At 46.8% G+C, this 23,691-nt stretch overlaps 5 protein-coding genes across 5 annotated transcripts; 2 read left to right on the plus strand and 3 right to left on the minus strand.

Moving 5' to 3' along the window:
- Nucleotides 1-5,141: 5,141 nt before the first annotated feature.
- On the minus strand, nucleotides 5,142-7,757 carry EDB91DRAFT_1292002 (uncharacterized protein; the record flags this gene model as incomplete). The annotated part of the gene is made up of 12 exons (XM_041324858.1): nucleotides 5,142-5,261; nucleotides 5,362-5,445; nucleotides 5,470-5,501; nucleotides 5,560-5,571; nucleotides 5,774-5,886; nucleotides 6,027-6,072; nucleotides 6,123-6,234; nucleotides 6,333-6,490; nucleotides 6,576-6,710; nucleotides 6,761-7,172; nucleotides 7,221-7,247; nucleotides 7,302-7,757. The coding sequence occupies 12 exons, from the start codon at nucleotides 7,755-7,757 to the stop codon at nucleotides 5,142-5,144; spliced, it is 1,707 nt and encodes a 568-aa protein (XP_041175602.1).
- A 1,141-nt stretch (nucleotides 7,758-8,898) lies between these two features.
- On the minus strand, nucleotides 8,899-9,837 carry EDB91DRAFT_1250043 (uncharacterized protein; the record flags this gene model as incomplete). Its single annotated transcript, XM_041323177.1, has 4 exons — nucleotides 8,899-9,064; nucleotides 9,119-9,147; nucleotides 9,293-9,486; nucleotides 9,801-9,837. 4 exons carry the CDS (start codon nucleotides 9,835-9,837, stop codon nucleotides 8,899-8,901), a joined length of 426 nt encoding a protein of 141 aa, XP_041175603.1.
- A 4,477-nt stretch (nucleotides 9,838-14,314) lies between these two features.
- On the minus strand, nucleotides 14,315-15,239 carry EDB91DRAFT_504891 (uncharacterized protein). The gene is made up of 2 exons (XM_041327504.1): nucleotides 15,040-15,239; nucleotides 14,315-14,956 (listed from the first exon to the last, which is right to left on the minus strand). The coding sequence occupies exons 1-2, from the start codon at nucleotides 15,109-15,111 to the stop codon at nucleotides 14,588-14,590; spliced, it is 441 nt and encodes a 146-aa protein (XP_041175604.1). The 5' UTR covers nucleotides 15,112-15,239; the 3' UTR covers nucleotides 14,315-14,587.
- Nucleotides 15,240-16,191: 952 nt separating this feature from the next.
- EDB91DRAFT_504946 (uncharacterized protein) lies at nucleotides 16,192-17,292 on the plus strand. Its single transcript, XM_041327505.1, has 5 exons — nucleotides 16,192-16,358; nucleotides 16,416-16,473; nucleotides 16,520-16,682; nucleotides 16,754-16,820; nucleotides 16,867-17,292. Exons 2-5 carry the CDS (start codon nucleotides 16,426-16,428, stop codon nucleotides 17,195-17,197), a joined length of 609 nt encoding a protein of 202 aa, XP_041175605.1. The 5' UTR covers nucleotides 16,192-16,358; nucleotides 16,416-16,425; the 3' UTR covers nucleotides 17,198-17,292.
- Nucleotides 17,293-21,243: 3,951 nt separating this feature from the next.
- Nucleotides 21,244-22,161, plus strand: EDB91DRAFT_1250045 (uncharacterized protein; the record flags this gene model as incomplete). Its single annotated transcript, XM_041323178.1, has 2 exons — nucleotides 21,244-22,023; nucleotides 22,081-22,161. The coding sequence occupies 2 exons, from the start codon at nucleotides 21,244-21,246 to the stop codon at nucleotides 22,159-22,161; spliced, it is 861 nt and encodes a 286-aa protein (XP_041175606.1).
- Between the last annotated feature and the right edge of the window lie 1,530 nt (nucleotides 22,162-23,691).

Raw genomic sequence — 23,691 nt, forward strand, 5'->3', positions numbered from 1 at the left:
AAGTGACAAGTTGACGTCAGCTCGTGTCCTGCAATAACCTACCTATTTGTTTAATATATGTTTCATTACTATCCAGTTTATTATAAGAATGCCAGCAGTAGCATGAGTGCATCTCAGCTTCTTTCAAGAGACTGAGATGTGAGTTAATAGTCTCTATGTATCAATTAGGATGCAACTAATGAGTCACTAGTGTACTTGTTCATTAGGTACTTAGCTTGTTAGATGAGCTTCTTTCAAGAGACTGAGATTATACTTAAAAAGCTAGCAATGTTTGCATGTCATCTCCAGCTTTGCATGCAGGGTGCCATCACAGTCTACATATAAGGCATTGCTACAAGGACACATTAGTTGAATTCATTAAACTGGCAGAGAAAAGTCGCAAAATATATGGATTGGCACAATCACTGCTCCAAACACATCTGTGACATAGATTGAAAGACTCACTCAAACATCACCCAGTCACCCAAGGGCCACAAACATTTGATTAAAGGTTGGCCAGTTACATTGTCCGAGTATGTTTTACTGGTGCTAGGTCTGCATAATCAAACACACAAGGGAGTAAATGACAGTCCTGTAGGAATTGTAAACCCATCAGTACCTTAGTGAGTAGGAGCATAATTAAACTTACCCAGATGGCACAAGGGTCTCTAGGAATTCCGCAGTTACCAATTGTAGCCCTTGAGGTGGGGTTTTAAACCCAGGTTTCCCCTACCCTTTGCTGGCCTCTATCAAAAGTACAACCTTTGTACACATTGGAAAGCTAGGTGAGGAAAGACCATACATGACCCACTATTTCCACTTAGAGTCCTTATAAAAGCGCAACCACCATATATGTCCTGATATGGTGGCATCATATCAGCATCAGAACAAACTGAGAGGCATGGACAACACACCTCTTGCAACAAATTCAAAGTTTAATTCCTGCACATTGTGCAGGCATTTCTGGAAGATCCTGATGCAGAAAGAAGCAACAAAATGATTGTTGCCCAGATTACCAGAGCTATCCCAGCTCAACCACCCCCCAACACATCATGTGATGTTCATGTGATGTCTCATTTTTGTGTACACAACTTACAACTTCAACTCTAACTTCCACCTGCTGCAGCTACTATTACCTGTGCACTGATCTTGTAAGTCTTTTGTTTTTTTTTGTTTTTGTTTTATTCATAATTTACTCAACTCAACTCTATAGACTACTTGAGTCTCTGAACTCAACCATTGGAGAAATACCTCAATGGCCTTGTGTGGACACACATTCATGATGCTAAATGTTGCATGGCACTGACAAGTATGTCTCCCGCATGTTTGCACCTGGTCTAGTGTATTTGCACTTGTCCCCACTCATTTGTGCCCACCGCTATTTATTTTTGGTTGTCCCTGCCTTTTTGCACATACCACTGCCTATTTTTGCTTGTATGTGCTTGGTGCCACTTATTTCTGTATGTCTGCACCTGTCTCCATGTGTTTTCACTTGGCGCTGCTTGTGTTTACTTGCTCCCACTTATTTTTGCTCACTTGCATTGGTACAGATGCATTTTTTAATCTCCAATCCAGTGGATGTTTTTATTACTAATTGTATATCACTTGTATGTGTTACCTGTGGTTTGCTGGGTGTGGGCTCTGGTACCTGGGGGTTTACCAGTGCAGATCCCTAGTTCTCCATATAGCCCTTCACTGCCATCTTCAACTTGCTCAGACTACTACTATCACCACCCGTTATGCATCTCTTGTACAATTTTCTACTACTCCATGCATAGCTTGCTGTTGATTTTCTCAGTTTTGTCTTTCCTTAGTGGCCCGCTTGATTGCTTTCATGTTGTGCTTTTCTGAATGGACAATGCCCTTTTTTGCTTTTTTTGTGATGCGAAAAGTAAACTAAGTCAGAAATAAGTGAGAATTCAGATGGTGAATGGCCTTTTTCAACTGGCCATCTACTTATTTTCACCCTTGCTTATTTAGGCTTATTTCTACTTGTTGCACAAGAAAAGTTAAATATAAGTAAGGTAAGGAACTGTGTGTTTTACTGATGAGCAAGCTTGAACATCTTGCGAAGTGTTTGTTTGTACATGTGGCAAAGTCACGTGATGTGTCGGGGGGCAGTTGACATAGGTAACTTGACAAAGAAATGTAAGACAAGTTTTAGATCTAAATTATGATTTGGGTGGTCAGACTCCTTTTAGCAGGATTCAAGGCTTCGCACGCAAACTGTCAAAACTGTGGTTTAATGATAATGGCAAATTTGCTGTAGTGAATCAGGCTAAGTAATCGGAGATGTCATGCCACCTGAGACGAGGACCAAGTATCACCCCTATGTGACTACCCCAGCAGTTCAGCCAGAGGCAGGCCAATAGATAATACTTATTTCATCATTTTCATGGACGAAGGACACAGGACATGGCTTCTACTATTGTAAGAACAGGGTGTTTGATCCCATGGCCAGCTTCAAGTGATTGAGCCCCTGTCAACAGTTCTCCTTTCCTCCGTAGCTGCACTGTTTTTGTACCCTTTCTCTCTCAATTGTCATGGTGTCCTCCTGCTCCTTTCACGGTATTGTTGGCATCCGAGATTAGTACGAAATGCATGCGTGCACATTGCTGCTTTGCACCAATGCTTTGTTGAAGTGGAGATTCCCCAAACAGGGGAAGTTCATTGCCCTGCCTCGCATCACATTCCCTTTTAATCCTGCGCAGTTCCAATTGGACCGTCAACCGTAAAAAAAATTATTATGGCCTGCATATGTGTTAAGACCGTGCTCAGGGGTAGGATGGAGTCTGAGGGGCTTGGCTTCAGCTCGTACGCTGCACCCCTTACCCGAGTATGTGCCCCTAATTTCGGAATGTAGTCCAACACAAATTCTATGGGTTCCGACAGGACATCGGAATGGGGGTCCTCTGAAGGAGGACCGATGGACTACTAGGTGAGCACAGGAAAGTCGGGCAGGGGACTACTGGGGTCGGAACCCACAGTAGAAGCAGAGAGGAACGGAGGGGACAGATGTGAGAGTGCGGGGTCTACTTCCGACGCACAGGAAGTCAGGAGGAGCGGAGGGACAGAGGAACGGGAAATGGGAGAGCAGGGACGAAGGGATGGGGGAATGGGGGAATGGGGAAACGGGGGAACGATGGGGGAACGGGGAACGGGGAACAGGGGGAACGGGTGAACTGGGGAACGGGGGAACGGAAACGGGGGAACGGGGGGAACGGGGGAACGGGGGAAAACGGGGACGGGGGAACAGGGGGAACGGGGGAACGGGGGGGGAACGGGGGAACGGGGGAACGGGGGAACTGGGGAACGGGGGAACGGGGGAACGGGGGAACGGGGGAAGGGGGGAAGGGGGAACGGGGGGGAACGGGGAAAGGAGCGAGGATCGAGGAGGATGGATCGACGGATCAGGGATCAATGGCCACCTAGGGATTCAATCCCTAGCCAGCTTCACAGGAGTTGACTAGGATCAGCCCAAGTCAAAGAACAGAAGAACAAGGGCTTAGAAACAGGTATATTCAGACTGAGTATCTACAGACAGATGTACATATGTTTATATACTCTAAGTAATTAGCATAGCATAGCAGGAGGCTATGTACTGAGTGTACAGGATCACAAGAGGATGACTGAGACATACAAGAATAAGGCTCGGAGAAAAGTATGTATGCAACGGATCAGAAATCACTAGGGTATAGGGATTACCGGTGATCCAAAAAGCAGAACTATGATACTAAACGGGGATAGGACCAGTTGAGTGGTTCCTAGTCTAGGAGTGGACCGGTGAGGTGGTCAGACAGACTAATAGTCGCGTGGGGGAATACGAGCAGAACTGAAGGACCTGCGCAGGTCAGAAAAGCGGAGGGAGTAGGAATAGGATCAGGCAGACCGATAGGGTGGAGGAGTGGAACTCCAGATAGGGTCGGATGGAAGGGGTATGGGGTCAGAGGATATAGGGGTAGTGTCGGAAGAGCGGAATGGGGTCAGGCGGAGGTAGCAGGGCTAATCCTGCTGAGATGCACTTTGTGCATTGTCGGGGAAGGAGGAATGGAGCGGACGGGGAAGCAGGGGGTCGGACCAGGGGTGGGGATGTTCACAGGTGGTTTTGGAGGTGCTCGGATCCGGTATATAACAATATGCAACAACATTCAACAGCTGCCAAGGACTCACACTATGACAGACCGTACTCGACCTTCGTACAGATGCATTCACACACAGGCAACTGTACACAGTGCTGTCCAGGGTGCAAAATTGTCATGACATTCGGGCATTGTTTTCATGCATGAGTGAAGAAAGACAGACAGGGGACGTAGTTTATTCCTCACTGCTGCTGTTGTAAAAGTCATCCACAAATGAGGGAGAGGATGTGGCTGAAGAAAGATCCGAGTAGGCCGTGCCGTCCGCAAGTGAGCGGATCGCTTGTATAATAGTAAGTTACATAAGACCACTACATATATAAAATATCTACACTTATTAAAACATTACACAAGAACAATAATAAAAACCACCAACTTAATAGTCTGCCAATTTATGAGTTGATCAAACTGTGTCCGGCCTTCGAGGGAAGCTGTGCTTTTCCCATCAATTCAGCTAGACTGTGGATGAGCTGATCAATCTGCGTGAAACGTTCACTGAGGCGGAGATCAAGCTCAGTAAAGTGAGATTCCACCATTGCAGCCAGATTGTTGACTCACAAGGAAAGCAAGGCCAAATTCATCTCATCCAAGTTATTAACTAGCTCGTTTGATGTTCTATCTGCATCTTGATCTGATTCTTGAGCCCTGTCTTTAATCTTGACCAGTCAGTGTTTGTAAGGGTGGTGCTGTGTGACCACATTGAATACATCGCGGAATGCGCAATCGCCACATAAGGCAATGGCATTCTGGAATCCTGTGATGGTTATCAAGCTTCGTGCTCATTTAGACATGTAGAAATTTGACCTGGGCAGGCAAGGCATACATAAAAAATACCCCTGAGCTTAATGCCACATTCAGTGCAAATATAACCATTCCCATTCACAACAGAGGTTTCAGCTATCCCCCCGAATGCCACTCCTGAGTGTCTGCTTAACCCTTCATCATCTCCCAGCAAATTTAGAGAGGCGGAAGACACATCTGCTGGAGCTTGAGTGGTATCTGTCGAAGGGGGATGTTCTGGTCCTTCTAATGGTGTTTGGGGTTTGTCTTCTTGCACATCCAATAATCATTCTGATGGTGCCACAGCAGGCACACAAGCGGATAAGAAATTCCTAGCATAGTGTCGACCTTGCTTGTAGCAAACATCTGGTATAGACATGTGGAAAACAAGCATATTGTGTGTTGCCTTGTGTTTGGATGGGTATTCATAATTTGATATCGGCAGAGATTTGCATTCTACACACACATCATAGTCATCTTCTATATATGCAAGAAGGTCAGTCATCTCGTGTAGGAGGATTGTCTCCATCACACTCAATGCGCTCACAATCTATACAATGGTGAAGGACATCACCGACAAAGTGATGGCATGCGTCACACATAGACCTGAATACCGGAAAAGTAGATGGTTGAAGAATAATGATAGATAGACAGCTGGACTCACTCGAACAGTCACCTGCACATGTGGAGTTCAGCTAATGAATTCCAGCTCTTGATGTCTGTGGGCAGTTGCTCTTGGGATAGGATATCAAACCTTTCTTTGTCTTTCAATGATAGGTAAGGTGGGATATAGAAAGGCCAGAGGTTCCATGTATTGTGGAGCTCTTTCATGCACCGCAAATAGATATATCCTTCCCTCGTGTCTTGAGGCTGCTGACCGGGATAAAATGCAACAAAGTGCAGTCTTTCTAACAGATTATCGTCCTTTGTCAGACTGAAGGGACCAAACTTCAGTGCTGTCGTATCGATCTCCAGCTCAGTTTCATCAAACCTGAAATCGTGGGTTTGCCAGTATTCAGTGTTGTCTGTGATCAGTCCTGGACTGTGCCAAAAATTGTACTGTTGCAGACAGTGTCAGACCTGTGAATCAGTATAATCCTGCTGTCTCCATGCACCAATCCATATGCATACCAAGTGAATCTCACTTTTGGATCATTTCCCTGCTGACGGAATGATTCTGCAATTGTGGAAGGGAATGGCTCATCACGTTACAGCTTGGAATTGTACCTGCCAGTTGCTCCACATGCAGAGACACCCCCTCCAGGATATTTTCTATTGTTTGAGTTGTAGACTCAAGTTCTCTCTCAGCCAGGATTACTGTGCAGGCGAGTTTCATGATCTGTAAATGCCTCCTGGTGACTAGGTAAAGCAAAGGTAGCAAAAACTTAACAAGCACTCAAGTGAGCATCCAGCACAAGCACTGAGTAAATAACTCACATTTTCAATGCGACCAGATCCGAAGAGTTTGATAGAATCCATGGAGTCAATTTCATACTTCACAATGCTAAGCTTATCCGCTAGCATTTGCTCCTGAGCCGTGCGATGCCGAGCAACCAATTGCGTGAGATCCAAGTCCGAGTTCACTGTTCCAAGCTCTGTAAGAGAATGGACAAGATGTTTGATACCTGTCTACCATGTAAATGCCCCGCAAAAAGGTGAGCAGGATGACAAGGGACAAACCATGAATAGCATATGAATTCAAGTATCTAGCAATACACCTCCAATTTTCTGGAAGCGCATCTGCTTGCACATTAATCATGCTGTCCAAGATCTGTTCAATTTGCGTGTGGTAATATTGGCTATCCACTCTCCACCCTTCGCTTATGTGAATAATACAGGCTCAATGTGATGGTAGTGATCCTCACCTGCAGCCCAGTATGCAAGTGCTTGCAGCAGACTCCAGCCCGAAGGTATCGCAGAAGTAAAGGCATTCACTTCCCTTATGCTGACCAAACCATTTGCATCGCCATCAAAGCTTTCCAATAAACTTGGAACATAGAAAATGCTCAAGTATTTCAAGCACCACTTGTCTGCAGGGTCAACTGCAGGAAGCTCGTGGTATGCGGGATCTACTGCTGGAATCTCGTGATCTTCTCCTTCTGAATCCAAGGTGACGGAGACAGTAGGTGTTGGGGATGGAAATTGCACCATCAAAGATGAAGCATTTGATGTCACTTGTGGGCATGGAGCATCATAATGGAGGTGGGAGAAACGATTCACATAATAGTCATAGAGTTCCACGATGAAGTATAGTGCCTTGACACTTGTTGTCCATTTCTTGGTGATGATAAGTATGTGTTTCGTTCATTACGCACAGAAACATACCATTTCTCTCCAGATATATTGGAGGTGCTGGTGAAATAACCCAAGTTAGCAATGCATGTGGTTGAGTTTGCTGATCCTTACTGGATCCTTGACCCATTGGAATCTGTTGTTGAAGGCCCATATGATGCGTGCTTCAGAATCCATTATAGCATCTTTGATGTCAGATGTCTGCCTGTCAAGCTTGAACATGAAGAGCGCACAGTTCTCATCGAGCAAGATGCGTAAATCAGCATACAGTTCGTAAAGTAGCGAGGCATCAAGGTGGGACTTCTCAATGACCGATCTGCTCGCCGAAGCGGTCTTGGAAGCAGGCTTGTTGACATCTTTGGAGGAAGGATCAGGATATGCTGTATTCTGTGGATGTGCTTCCTGTTGCTCAGCAATTTTCAGTAGCTCTACCATTATTTCTTGGCTTCCATAACACTTCTCCTTTCCACTGCACATTTGCACTTCTTTCTCGAATCTTGCTTCGTGTTCGCTTGGCCGCCGGATCAGTTTCTCCAGCTTATTGATTGCAATGTCAACTCTTAACGCCATCCTGATATTCAAGGTGAGCTGGAGGTCCTGGGTACGCTGGGAAAAGCTACTGCAAAGTTTCAGGAACTCGCTCGCCCAGTGTCATGAATGTTACCAACTGCATCTAAATTTCGATTATCAAACCCTAAGTCACCTTATCCGATAAGATTAGATTAGATAGATCCCTGATAAGATATAGATGGATAACCGATTAACGATCACTATCTTGAATTCACATCTATACTACATCAACGTCATCCATCTATATCCGTAACCCTAGACATCCGAACTCATCACATCCTTAGAAGTCCTACGATTAGGCAACGGGTTACAGCATAAGCATCTACATGCCTCTATGATCGAACCATAAACCGAGAGTCCTTTACGAGCTATCTCTCGAAGAGTCATCATTCCTTCACATCGCACACCTTCACTTCTCATGACATGTTAAGAGTTACCTCTGTCATTCACCGAACTCCTTACATAAGAACCTGTTGCACAGTCACAGCTAAACCCTGAAACCCTATCACAGAAACATCGCTCATAGAGAAGCATGTTCATTACCGAAGACCCTGGAGAACCCTTAGATCTGATCATACATGATACATCTCCAGATCCAGATCCTATCTAGATCCTCAGATCTAGATCCACAGATCCCATCTCTAATCGAGATCCTTAATTACCGCTCGAGACTTCTTGTCACAGAACTCTCTCACACCCTTCTTAATCTCCGCTTACCCTGAATAGAAGCAGTCCCTGAGAACCCTGCTTAATTACCGATACCCTTGGCCCCTATGAACCCTCTACCCTTTTCTCCTTGTAGTTGATTGGTTGATAAGACGCCCTATACCCAGGTGCAATGTTATGACCGTATATAGTTATATCACAACCTTTCATACTCAGATATCTCCGACTCAAGTATAGTATATAGTCTAGGTAGTAGTCAGTAGTACTCCTTAGACTTAACCTCCTCGTTTCTACATCATTGTAGGGCCTAGACGTTCCCTCTCAATATCATCCTCGCTTATCCTCTTCAGACTGAGTCCTGTGGTGTGATTCCAACTCCAGACACCTACTAGTTAGGTTAAGGGACGTGGGTCATAACACCCAGTGAGATGATCTGAAGAATTTCACTGGGAGGGAGGTTCTCAATATGAAACATCTAGCATTCTGAGGGAAGCAAACCAATGAATTTTGACTTGTAGTATTTGTCAATGGCATTTCCGCAATCCTCAATATCTATCTTGATGCTGTCTGTGACACGTTGCAGTCGCCCCCGAATTTCACCATGAGGTCCCACGATGGCTGGGTCTCCAGTGTCCTTAAGTCTACCAATGAATTGAATCAACAAAAGTCATTCGAGATTGGCATAAACCACGAACTGGAGAAGCATGGTCATCATATCAGATGCCTGAGCGATCATCAATCCAACTCTATGATCATTTTCCCTTCACATTAGCTCAAGATTGACGACAGCCTTGAAAGCGAGTATAGCCACTGCAAGTTATCTGTTGGCTGAGGTGGAAACATCGACAAGTGAGATACACACCACCAACAAATGGGTGGACCTGCTGCAGAACATCCAGGGCATCCATCAACTTCTTTGCCTCTCCAAGAAAGTTGGTCGCATTCTTCTTTGAGATGTTGATGACCGCCACGTCGTCAGATGCCAAGTCTAAGGCTGCAGCATTCTGGTTGTAGAAATTGTGTGCCAATCCAGCATCTTGAATGGTCAGGGCAATGACATCCTCTAGACGAAGAGTCTGAATGTTACACTAAGTAACTGGGATGGAGTGAAGATGATGAACCTGCCCAGCCGCAGTTGTTGAGCTTTCTAGTTGACATTGAGTGTAAATTTATAGCATGATCCAATGCCTTCTGTGGTCGTTCAATCGTAATGTTGGATATGACTTGTTCTTTGTGATTCATGGAGGCTCGTGCAGCAGGGGAAGAGCCCGTCAAGCAAGAAGATAAGAGGCTGCTGATAAGAATGTCAGAAGGAGACAAGTATATAAGTAAATTAGACCAAGCGCTTGTGCTTGTGCCTCATAATTTCAAACTCACCTTCCGCCAGGTTCGTCACAGCCATCTCAATAGACATGTGGGGACTAAGGGAGGTTAAATGTCCCCACCCCACAGAATGCGGATTAGGTGTGGTTGGGGGTGAGGAGGGGGGACCAAGGATGGTTGAGATGAAGAAAAAGGTGACAGGAGAATTGTACTATCTTGAATGTCCAAGTTGAACGGTCTTGATCAACTCAAGACCAACCGGTGGCTGGAGCAAAGTAGTCTCCACAAGCCAGACAGAAGATGTACAGTTGTTCCTTCTTTTTCAAGGTAGCATACTATGTTCGATTTGTTCGTAAGTCCATGACCGGATGACGACGAGGATAAGGTACAGCGCAAATGAAAACCACAGAGCAAGATGAAATCAAGACAAGAGCGAAATCAAGAACCGAATTCAGATCCAAGACTCGACTAAAGAAAGGCCTATTGACGTGAATTACTGCGTGGAGGGAGGTGGTTTATTAGAGCAAAAATGTTGGAACTGGCAAGTCGTTTGGCCCGAAACACTGTTCTGCTGTCACACCATGATATGTTTCACTTTGATATGTTTTATTTGTGATCTTTATAGTCCACTTAACTATATTCTTCGCCATAGTGTCTGCACGTCAAAATGCCAACTGTCTAACAACCATTTAGCTTATACCATGCGCACAACGCTTGAATACTTTATCCTATCTACACACAGTCATATATAACTTCGTACTGTACATGACTCGTACCTCAGGCATTGTCTCTCTCGAGTGCGCGACTGAGGTTAGTTACCCTTTTCATTGTTGTTCTGTCTATTCATACTTACGCTGATTACCTTAGTGAACTGTCTTTGTATAGGTAATGATCAGGTGTTGTCTCTCTCGAGTGTGCAACTGAGTGAACTGTCTTTGTATAGTCACGCACTGCCGAAGTTATACTTCTATCAAAAAAATCACCCCACAGCACAGAGTGCATCATAAGTATCCAGATCATCACCCTCTTCCCATTCACACTGCTGTCAGATAGATATGACATTTGTAACGAGCTAACTTTTTTTGAATGTCATCTCCAGCTTTTCATGTAGGGTGCCCCAGTCTACATATATGGGATTTCTACAACAACAGTCAGTTGAGGTCGTTAGAGGAAAAGATTCACAATATGTTGGCTGGTAAAATCCAAACAACACGACTCCTCGAGCTAAGGGAGAAGACTTACTCGGGCATCACCCAATTGCCGAGCCACCATGCTTTGGCGAAGATCACATCACCGATAACATTGTCCTCGTATTTTTTTCCGTCTCTGTGTAGCCAACAGGGGAGTAATGAATAGTCACATAGGGAGCATAAAACCATCAGTAAGGCTTGACTTAAGTATGAGTCGGAGTTGAACCAACCAACCCATTAGGTGCAATTGCAATTGTCACGTCCAAAACATGCGTCTGTCGCAGGCTTGGAGGCGGGGTTTCACAGCCAGGTTTCAGGTTTCCCTCCGTGGGACTCGATTAGAAGTACGACCTCTTCTGGACGCGCTGAAAGGCTAGGTGGCGAAAGACCAAACTCGACGCGCCACTGCCACTCGCACCCTATATAAAAGCTCAACCATCATATACGTCCTGCGGAAATTGGCATCATCATAGTAATAATAAAAACAGGGATTCGTGGTCTACACACCCAACGCGACAAATTCAAGTTTAATGTCCGTGTAATGCGCAGGCTTTTCTGGAACATCCTGATGTACAAAGAAGCGACGAAAGGGTTCTTGCCCAATGTACTAGTATCCCCTTCATGCACCTGAATGTCATCTGGCGTAAGATTGTCTCAAAGGCTCCTCAGCTGATGAGTGCAAATTAAATAAATGAATGAATTCTCCGGTAAGCCTGTCACAATTTACTTACCATCAATATTTCCCAAATTCAGCTGTGCAAACAACGCTTGGTTGCTAGTGGCCATGCACGCGAGACGCAACAGTTCTACGCGTGGAGCTTATTCTGCGGTTCTGCGCCAGAAACTGTACCAACGGTCAATTTACTATTCGCTACAAAGTTATAAGTCACCCACTGGCAGCAATTCAACAAAGCGAGACGTCAATACTTCTCGTTGATCATATCGCATCGTAAGTCAGAAGAGCAACCAGACGAAAATTCGGAAATGAATTCAGCAAATGCCGAAAAGACTTCTCGTTGGTCATTCACAATTGCCCAATACAACGCTGTGTGACCCTCGATATCGGATGTTTGCAGGAGGTCGGAGAACTTTACAGCCGGGAGAGCAACAGCGCAGGCATTGACAATTTCAACGATGGAAGGAGTGATGTCGGGAGCGGAGACAAGATCACGGATGAGAGATCTCAGATAGGACTGACGCAGATGTAGCACCAACGGATTTGCCACATATCTACTTGAAAAAGGAAAGTACAGATGGTTGTATGAAATCCGCTGATAATGCAGATGTAGATATTGAGTCGTATGAAGGAGGTGTGGACTTTTCAGCCATTACGGGCGAAGCGAAAGGAGAATCGACCTCGACGAGAAATAGGGGCCTGTGAGGCATCACTCAGCGTTTTGGTAAGATTGTAAATTGAGTGTCGTACCCCATTTAGAACCCAATGGTGTCGGACGCATGTGCTCTGTAGTGCGTTCATTACACATGTACAGAACTGCAGAGTGGGAAATGTTCGGCTGGAGAACTCCCCACGCAAGGGGAGAAATGAAACGCACAGCGTGGCGCGGACCGACAAAGAACCTTTATACTTAAGACCTATTCTGATGTTTCTTTCGACTCCCGACTCTCGACTCTCAACACCTGCGGCCAGCAGTAGTTGATATACGAGAAAGCTGACGCCATCCCAGAAATACGAGGGCGGACCAAGCTGGGTATGGAAAGAATAAAAAAAGGCAGGATGAAGCTAGGACTGGGAGCGCAAAGACTCAAAGTAGCTTTTCACAATGGGGACGCACCATCATGAATACCTCACTGAATGACCAACACATTTTCAAGTATCACAGCGGCACCACTTTAGCCATGCACACCTTGTGTAGTCGCGTCGGTCAATGACGGTAGTCGGCTCGTCACTGGTCCACCCATGGTTGAGAGAAAAACAAGTGCAGGAGAACCGATTTACCGTACTGTCAACGTCCAAGCGGAACAGTTCTGATCCCACCGGTGACTGGAGCATACTGATACGCTCAATTTGATTCATAGCCGGGCTATAATAATGATGATGAGGGTAAGGTACAACACAAATGAGGAGACGAACACAAGACAAGAGGGAAATCGAGAACCGAATAGAGAGGAAGACTCAACTAAATAAAGACCTATAATTTCACCCCCGAGGTGACCCAAATGTTAGGCAAATACGCGTCATCAGAATTTGTCTAGTATGCACTTGCAGAAATTCCGATGAAGTGTATTCGACGGTCTAAAGCATATGATATCGAAACCCTCGATATCTACATCCCGACTCTCGAGGTAAGAAATAACGAATGAAGATACTTATATAAAAAGACGGCAAACTACGTTCCGAATTTCAACGCCGGCGTCACGTGTTATTTTGTAGGTGATCTGTGCAAGTATCATTTTCAAAATCCAGGGCTGGGTTTACAACGATAATGATGAGTGCTAAGTACAAAACAAATGAGGGGAAATATAGAGCGACAGAACAAGACGAGCAGTACAACACAAGAATGAAATAGAGAACAAGATAGAGAAGAAGCAAAAGAAGGGAAGAGACAGATAAGTAGATAGATCTTGCACCCCGTGTATATCGATGCATCCTGGGGTAGATATAACCCTTTCCCGGCACCACATACACAACCCCGTCATCCACCCCGTTCTAATAATCCAATTTACTCACCCTCACTAACACGACCATTCAGCTCCGCTGTGCCGCACTCACCCGTCCCCAGCTCCCCTCACTACTCCCCTCATTACTACTATCCTCACTGTCAAAATCACTCCCCTCATCAAAATCAGAAAACGGATTATGCAAACGCGCATTTCCGCGACGCGATGCTGACATCTCCCCATCTGCGTCTGATGCCTCGCCAAATGACAAAAACTCATCCTCGCTTGTTATCGAGGGTGACAACGAGGTCGCAGCAGCCGCGAGGGACGCACGCTGCTCAGGCGGGGAGAGGCGTACCTCACCGATGTGCACGGGTGGGGACACTAGGTCAAATGGTGAGCCAGAGCGGCTGCCACTGCTCCCAAGGCTCATGACGTCGGAGCTAGGGGAGGAGAGGGCGGTTTGTGAGGAAGGTGGGGAGAGAAGCACTGGCGGAGTGAGCGCGGCGGGATAGCGTTCTGAGAGTGATTCTACAACACTGATGTTTGAGCTCATATCCTGGTGCATACTTGCGGTGACATCACTGTTGATATTTATGTTGACATGTTGGCCCTCGACATCAACGTCCACACGCCTGCCCTGCACATCCACGCTGATACGCGAACCCGAGCTCGAGTGTCGCTGAGAAGACCTGCTCGACGGTGCGCGGGAGCGCACGGGCGTGCGCACAACCGGGGAGAATGGACGATCGGAGTAAGCGGCGCTCGTGCGGGGGGTATCAGGGAAGATGGGACCGAATGGCGGACTGGGGTGTGCGAAGGACGATGGGGAAGGTGGGGCAAAAATTATAGTAGTGTTACCCTCGAGCTCGCCATCGCTAGTGGTGCCTGAGGAGGCACGAGAGTGGGTGCGGGTAGGCGTGTGAGTGGACACAGAGCGGGTTCCTGTGAAAGGGGAGGAAACGTTGGAGATGACATGAGTGGGAGCGAGCGGAGTGTGCGTGAGGGATGTGAAGGACTATTCATATTGGATCAGCATTCGGAAGGGTACAGAACGATGGAAAGTGGAAGACACACCTCGTCTATGGTGGTAGATATACTCCCTTCATCTGTGTCTGGGATTACTCTACCTCTCCGCCTCAGGCCCGTGCTTGTAGCAGTGCGATGAACGTCGTTCCGCCATTCATCAAGGTTGAGGCCGTCTAGTTCGATGGAATCTCCTTGTGTCACAGAGGTCCTTTTCCTCGGAGCAACACCGCTGGGGCCTGGTTCTCCATCTCCAGACCTTCTGGTGGCTGGCACAGGAACAGGACCTCTGCGTCGAGCACGTTCGTTTGCCCGAGCACGACGTTCATCCACCCAACGCTCAATAGCAGGGGCGATGTGGGGTTCGAAGACGAACTGGAGAGTAGATTAGAGGGGTATTTTCGAAGCGGGTGAGGACGGAAAGGAATGTTTTGGATAGGCATAAAAAAGAAAGTCACCTCTTTAAAAGCAAGAACAGCAGCGACACTTGCGATAGCCGCAACGACGTACACCGCTACTGGCGCTGGCATCGTGATCGATTCGATCAGTAACTGACTACTAGTCTGTGGGAGGTTGATTCAGAGTGCTAGGGGTCAGTAACTAATTCTAGTCAGTTGGATGTGCTGGATGATTTTGGTGTTGTTGAGGAGGTTCGTTGACGTCGTCAATGGCGATGAGGATGAGCAGGAGGAGGTAGGACGAGTCGTTGCTCGCTGTGGTCAAGCTGTGGTCGATCGCAGTAAGCAAGCCTAGAAAAGCGCCCGTTCCGCTTGCCCAATCAAGTTCTTATTCACCCGAAGCCCGGCCGGCTCCTTCCGGATTTAACCTCGCTGCTGCAATGCTTTTGTCAAGTGACTCTCGAACTCCCACTGCTGTCCACCCTCTTCTCAATCACCTTGCTGTTCGAAATAATTGTCAAACCACGGGGCCCGGGTTGCGACTTCAAGAGGTAATTTGTGGTTCTTTCATATACCGTATCTTTGTGATGGGTTTGGATCAGATAGAACTTGAGACGTAACACTGCCGTTGACGGTTGTTCTCTGTGGAACTCTCGTCGACTGATCGAGTGTCTTTAAAATTTCTGGCGCCTCTCCATGCACTTTGATCTTCGGTAGACATTAAGCGCGGAAGCAGCTTAAAGGATATCGATAGGCACGGATCAACATGGCTGTGCCGATTCCCGAAGGAAGGTGTTGTTTCGTTGGTGGCGTGGACCTGAATCCTCCCCATTCGCGGAACGGCTCTTGCACTCCCTTTGCAGGCTACCGTTCGCATGTAATTTTCATTGGTGAGTTCTCTGGTTCCTCGAGGCATTCACGCCATTACTAACGTTTCAATAAGGTCGATAGTCTTGTAAATCGCTACTGGTTCCGCGCATGTCGGTTTGATCTTTTGCTGTAGTGGACAAAAATTCGGCTTTGGATGCGGAACGCATTACTAGCTGGTCACATCCAGAGGCATGCGCGTATCTTGCTTTGTCAACAGTTCGAACTGCCGTCCCCTTGATAGTATTTTTTCATATGCTTGGCCAGTAGGTGTGTTGCGCCACCTTTGCCTTTCAGCCGTCCCGACAATATTGTGATCATTGGCAGGTACCGCCTTAGTGGCACGATATTCATATCTGTTTTCGAAAACCCTCGGAAGGGGAAAATGTCTATTTATGTCGCCTCTCGCCGCCACAAAAACACTAGCACCGCTTACGCGAGCTATTCACCTTCCATTGGCTTTTTTTCCATTGTCGTCCTAAGGCCGGCAAGCTGTCGTCGACACCTAGATGGTGCGTGTGCGAGATCATTCAACGAACACATACTAATAACAACCTTTCCTACGTCAGCTCTACCGAAATGGCCACTACCGCTTTTCTATGTCTCAAGGTCGCAGATGCGTTATATGTGAGACCTCGAGGCATATATCAGCTTCAAATCTCATAACACTCAGGTAAGCGCAGTCAGTTTTCAACAATCGTTTCATCGTGTTTGGTGTCCTTGGTCGCCACCCAAGGATAGCAATAGTGTCGCGTTCAATGCCGCAATCCACGTCATTCATGCTGTTTTCCCGGCTTTCATTCGACTCGCCACGAATCCATTGGACCACCCGCCGAATGGTACGTGTCGTCACCTCTCAGTACCTCTCCCGATGAGTCACCATTTAGCGGGCCTTGTCTAATGAAACCTATGGGTGTCGTCCTAGGCCGCCACCAAGAGCCAGAGTCACGAAGGTATAAAAATCCAGCGCAATGGTGAGCAATTCCCTCACCCCACAAAGCATCACCCTAAACCAACCAGCACATCGTACATCCCGCTCCATCTCGCAAACCTCACTATGTGCCTCACAAGAAAGTGTCTCGAACATTGCGATAGGTGCGGGTGGGACAGGCCCATGGGATTTCACCAGACCGATATATGCAACGCCCGGCAGCTCTGCAACATCGCGAATGATAGGAGCAACCCGGAGTACAGCCGCGTTCCTCATTCACAGAGCGATATTGCTAGGTACAACAGGGATTGCCGCGAGAGGAGCAGTACAGTAGATTTCCTATGGAGCCATGTGGAATCTTGTGCTCATTGCCCGCGGTGTTCCACACTTTCGTACTTTCGTTTGATGCGACTTAATTAGGATGTCCGCATTTCGTATGTATGGAGGCAACAACTCGGTTTTATTCATTTACACATGTTCAAGTTGTTCATTTTAATAATCAAGTTTTATTCCAATGGTTGTGTGATGCAAAGGATCCTTCTTTCATACTGCATGAGTTTGGGCATAATTCAAGGGTTAAGTTTTAAGGGATAAGGACAGACTAGCAGCCGTATTTGTTTGTTCCAACCTCCAGGGTCTGAATCAACTAGATTATCAGTTGCTCACTCCATGCACGCCTGCTTGCTCATTCCAGAGATCCTAACATAGGTTAGGTTAGTAGGGTTGGAACCCTTCATACGACGTCCATGCATATGTGCATGTCTGGTCGGAAAGATTTTCTTGCATCATACGGCCATTGTAACAAGAGCCTTAATTATATTTACAACTTGAACATATACAAGTGACTCAACCCGAGCGCTCGCTACCCCCATACGAAATGTGAACTATCAACCCGATGCTACCTCTCGAGAAGTAGTGAAGGGAGCTGGGGACGGGTGAGTGCGGCACAGCGGAGCTGAATGGTCGTGTTCGTGAGGGTGAGTAAGTTGGATTATTAGAACGGGGTGGATGATGGGGTTGTGTATGTGGTGCCGGGAAAGGGTTGTATCTACCCCAGGATGCATCGATATACACGGGGTGCAAGATCTATCTACTTATCTATCTCTTCCCTTCTTTTGTTTTTTCTCTATCTTGTTCTCTATTTCGTTGTACTGCTCGTCTTGTTCTGTCGCTCTGTATTTCCCCTCATTTGTGTTGTACTTAGCACTCATCATTATCGTTGTAAACCCAGCCATTGATTTTGAAAGTGATACTTGCACAGATCACCTACAAAATAACACGTGACGCGGCGTTGAAATTCAGAACGTACTTTGCCGTCTTTTTATATAATCTTCATTCGTTATTTCTTCTTACCTCGAGAGTCAGGATGCATCGAGGTGTTTCGATATCATAAGCTTTAGACCGCCAAATACACTTCATCGGAATTTCTGCAAGTGCATTATCTGGACAAATTCTGATGACGCGTATTGGCCTAACATTTGGGTTACCTCGGGGGTGAAATTATAGGTCTTTATTTAGTTGAGTCTTCCCGAGCTTCCTCTCCATTCGGTTCTCGATTTCCCTCTTGTCTTGTGTTCGTCTCCTCATTTGCGTTGTACCTTACCCTCATCGTCATTATTATAGCCCGGCTATGATCAAATTGAGCGTATCAGTATGCTCCAGTCACCGGTGGGATCAGAACCGTTCCGCTTGGACGTTGACAGTACGGTAAATCGGTTCTCCTGCACTTGTTTTTCTCTCAACCATGGGTGGACCAGTGACGAGCCGACTACCGTCAGTGACCGACGCGACTACCTAAGATGTGCATGGCTAAAGTGGTGCCGCTGTGATACTTGAAAATGTGTTGGTCACCCAGTGAGGTATTCATGATGGTGCGCTCCCATTGTAAAAAGCTGCTTTGAGTCTTTGCGCTCTCAGTCCTAGCTTCATCCTGCCTTTTTTTACTCTTTCCATACCCAGCTTGGTCTACCCTCGTATTTCTGGGATAGTATTTTTTCATATGCTTGGCTAGTAGGTGTGTTGCGCCACCTTTGCCTTTTAGTCGTCCCGACAATATTGTGATCATTGGCAGGTACCGCCTTAGTGGCACGACATTCATATCTGTTTTCGAACACCCTCGGAAGGGGGAAATGTCTATTGATGTCGCCTCTCGCCGCCACAAAAACACTAGCACCGCTTACGCGAGCTATTCACCTTCCATTGGCTTTTTTTTTTCCATTGTCGTCCTAGTGCCGGCAAGCTGTCGTCGACACCTAGATGGTACATGTGCGAGATCATTCACGATACACGTACCAATAACGACCTTTCCCATGTCAGCACTACCGAAATGATCACTACCGCTTTTCTATGTTTCAAGGTCGCAGATGCGTTATATGTGAGACCTCGAGGCATATATCAGCTTCAAATCTCATAACACTCAGGTAAGCGCAGTCAGTTTTCAACAATCGTTTCATCGTGTTTGGTGTCCTTGGCCGCCACCCAAGGATAGCAATGGTGTCGCGTTCCGTGCCGCAATCCACGTCATTCATGCTGTTTTCCCGGCTATCATTCGACTCGCCAGGAATCCATTGGACCACCCGCCGAATGGTACGCGTTGTCACCTCTCAGTACCTCTCCCGATGAGTCACCATTTAGCGGACCTTGTCCAATGAAACCTGTGGGTGTCGTCCTAGGCCGCCACCAAGAGCCACGAAGGTATAAAAATCTAGCGCGATGGTGAGCAATTCCCTTACCTCACAAAGCATCAGTCTAAGCCAACCACTACATCGTCCATCCCTCTTTGTCTCACAAATCTCATTATGTGTCTCACAAGAAATTGCCTGGAACGTTGCAATAGCTGCGGATGGGACAGGCGGACAGGATCTTACCAGACTGACATATGCAATGCTCGGCAGCTTTGCAACATTGCGAATAATGGGAGCAACCCGGAGTACAGTCGCGTTCCTCATTCACGGAGCGATATTGCTAAGTATAACAGGATTTGCGCCGAGAGGAGCAGTACAGTGGATTTCCTATGGAGACATGTGGGATCTTGTGTTCATTGCCCGCGGTGAGGGCATGCCGGTTTCTGATAGCGGAAGATTTTCTCAATAGGCAGCCTTTCCACATTTTCGTACTTTCGTTTGATGCGACTGGATTAGGATGTCCACATTTTGTATGTATGGAGGCAACAACTCGGTTTGATTCGTTTACACATGTTCAAGTTGTTTATTTTAATAATCAAACTTTATTCCAACGGTTGTGTGATGCAAAGGATCCTTCTTTCATGCTGCATGAGTTTGAGCATAATTCAAGGGTTAAGTTTTAAGGGATAAGAATAGACTAGCAGCCGTATTTATTTATTCCAACTTCCAGGGTCTGAATCAGCCAGATTATCAGTTGTTCACTCCATGCACGCCTGCTTGCTCATTCCAGAGATCCTAACATAAATCTTCTTTGTTTATGTCTCCAGCATTGACAGGCATTTACATTATTGGGATCGCTCCTCTCAAGCTAATCAAGGAGTCGCGCGACATTCTCTAGCGGCTCTCTCTCGTGTCTGCCGTTCCTTCAAAGAGATAGCTTTGGACGTGCTATGATCCGAACTGGATAATCTGGAGCCGCTTTTCACTTGTCTTCTACGAGATATATGGGCCATGGTTAGTGATCAGAAGATTGTACGTCCAGGTTCTACCCGCTGTCTGGAGTGCGATGACAACCCATTGTGCTAACTGCTTTCATTATATCACTGTCAGCTCATACAGAGGCCTCTAACCACGGCAGATTGGTTGGTCTTTGAACGATACGCATCTCAGGTGCGAGTTCTGGGACACAGGAATTCAGATCTTTTCGGACGCATAGATGCGGAGTTCGTCTGTGTCGTAATAGGCTTTTCTTCACAGTCATTGTTAGTGCCAAATCTTCGAGTGCTCTGCTGTGGCAGTTGTCCTCGTGACCTCCATTCATGCATGCGTTACCTCCTGGGTCCTGACCTCATCTGTCTCCGTTTGGCATCAACCAAACAAGATTTTTGGACGAACATCGTGTCCTCTGTGTTATTAGGTCTCAACAGGTGATCACCACGACCAGAAGCCGTTGAACTATATGTGATATCTCCTCAAGTTGGCGAACTTATTCTTTCTGGACTCCCACATCTCCGGAGGGTATGGCTTACCTTGCTCAGCGAAAATGCTCTGTCCTTTCTATCTTGTCACGTTGACCTGTTTATCATGGTTATGACGCCTTTCGCCTGCGGCAAGCTCCAAATTCATAACCCTTCCCTGAAAACCTATTCATTTACTCGTCCACCTTGACCTTGATTGGCCATATGGTAGAAGGATGGGATGTTCGATTCAGATTGGTGGAACTCGCGTACCGCAATCCTGAAACTGTGCTTGCCGTCTAACGCGCCCTGCGCAAGTTAGACAATCATCTACTTTGGGATGGTCTGCAGCATATCCTGCTGCGTGGAACCAAGAGTGACGATCATGTCGACTACGCATTCACCCTCCGTACACTCACTCCCCTCATGCGCTTCTCCGGTCTCAAAGAAGTGTCTCACATCGTTTTGTATGTCATGGATTGACGATGATGCGCTTGGGTCCGTTGTCAAATCCTGGTCACTCCTCCAGTGGCTTGATCTTGGAACCGCATATTTCTGGCAGACACGACCCAGGATCACTTTTCGGGGCCTTGTGACTTTACTATCATCTTACCCCAATCTTACGACGCTTGGCTTGATATTTGACGCCACGAATGTAGATCCGCCTACGGCTGAGAAGCCGGGAGGTGGGGTTTACAACACACATATCACCAGCTTTTGTGTCGGATGCTCTTCGATCGAACTACCACCGCCGGTCGCGATCGCACTTTCAGTGATCTTACCGTGCTTGAGAAAGACCAGTGTCAAGTTCGAGACACCGGGGGGTCCTGACCGAGATGCACGGGAGGCTAAGTGGAACGAGGTATCGGAGTGCATTAGAGTCTATACCTTGATCAGGAAACAGGAGGATTTAACGTCAAGAGACTCATGCCTCATGTTGGGCCATGCGAGTCATTTGGGTCTTGATATGTTTCTCTCGCATCGTGCAAGCATGTCACTTGATCGCTATCGCTGGCAACCTCTCACCCACTCAGCTGTTCAGCAGGCGTTGTATCATCCCCACAAACTAATTGTGCCGATTCCCGAAGAAAGGCGCGTTATTTCTGAAACTGCTCCTGCGCACACCCCCATTTCAGGTTGCGGTCCGCATGCCATTTTTCTTCCAGTAAGTCCTCTGGCTCCTCAAGTGCGTTCACACCATTACGTTTGAACTTTCAACAAGGTCGATAATCGGGTAAATTACTGGTGGATCCGTGCATGTCGGCTTAACCTTTTGCTGTGGCGGATCAAAGCCTCGCTCTAGATGCATCGCTAGCTGTTCACATCCAGAGTCGTGTGCATGTCTTGCTTTGTCGGCAGTTCAAGCTGCCATTGGCTAGTAGGTGTATTGCGCCACATTAATATTTGATTTTCAGTTGTCCCGAATACTATTATGATCATTGACAGGTACCGCCTTAATGGCACGTTTCCATTTTCATTTTCAAACACTCTTGGAGGGGGGTTATGTCTATGTCGCCCCTCACCACCACAAAAACACCAGCACCGCTTAGGGGGGCTGTTCACCTTTCATTGTTTTTTTCTCCCATTGTCGTCCTAATTGCTGAAAGGTTGTAGGCGGTATGCTGTCGTCGACATAGATTCTACATTGGTAACACTTCCGAAATCATTCAACGACACACGTACTAATAACGACCTTTCCTATGTCAGCACCACCGTCTTGAGCATGTCCAAATTGATTTTCTATGCACCAAGGTCTTAAATGCAGTGCCGTACTGCATGTGAACCTTCGAGGAATACATTCTCCAAGTCACATAACTTTCAGGTAAGCACAGTCAGTTTTCAACAATCGTTTCATCGTGTTTGGTGTCCTTGACCGCCACCCAAGGATAGCAATGGTGTCGCGTTCCGTGCCGCAGTCCACGTCATTCATGCTGTTTTCCCGGCTGTCATTCGACTCGCCACGAATCCATTGGACCACCCGCCGAATGGTACGCGTCGTCACCTCTCAGTACCTCTCCCGATGAGTCACCATTTAGCGGGCCTTGTCCAATGAAATCTATGGGTGTCGTCCTAGGCCGCCACCAAGAGCCACGAAGGTATAAAAATCCAGCGCAATGATGAGCAATTCCCTCACCCCACAAAGCATCACCCCAAACCAATCAGCACATCGTACATCCCGCTCCATCTCGCAAACCTTACTATGTGCCTCACAAGAAAGTGTCTCGAACATTGCAATAAGTGCGGGTGGGACAAGCCCACGGGATTTCACCAGACCGATATGTGCAACGCCCGGCAGCTCTGCGACATCGCGAATGATAAGAGCAACCCGGAGTACAGCCGCATTCCTCATTCACGGAGCGATATTGCTAGGTACAACAGAATTTGCGTCGAGAGGACCAGTACAGTGGATTTCATATGGAATTGTGTGGGATCTTGTGCTCGTTGCCAGTGGTGAGGGCATATCAGTGTCTGACAGTGACATCGGAAGAACTTCTCGAGAGGTAGCTTCGGGTTGAGTCACTTGTATATGTTCAAGTTGTAAATATAATGAAGGCTCTTGTTCCAATGGCCGTATGATGCAAGAAAATATTTCTGACCAGACATGCACATATGCATGGACGTCGTATGAAGGGTTCCGCTAGACAAAATGAGACAAATAACATATGTTCAACTAAGAAGTATAATTCTCGAGCTGGAAAACTAACACTACCTCGCAGACGCGAAATCGCTATCAACTTGAAGACTCCAGTTGATGATCCGACCTCAGGCTGTTGCCGCAACTACGTTGAATCATTCTACGGCCTGCCCTCTTCTATAAGCCTAATCCTTGCAT

This window comes from Suillus paluster (assembly GCF_016628075.1).
Source record: "Suillus paluster strain FC165 chromosome Unknown EDB91scaffold_39, whole genome shotgun sequence".
In the NCBI taxonomy this organism is placed as follows: Eukaryota; Fungi; Basidiomycota; class Agaricomycetes; order Boletales; family Suillaceae; genus Suillus; species Suillus paluster.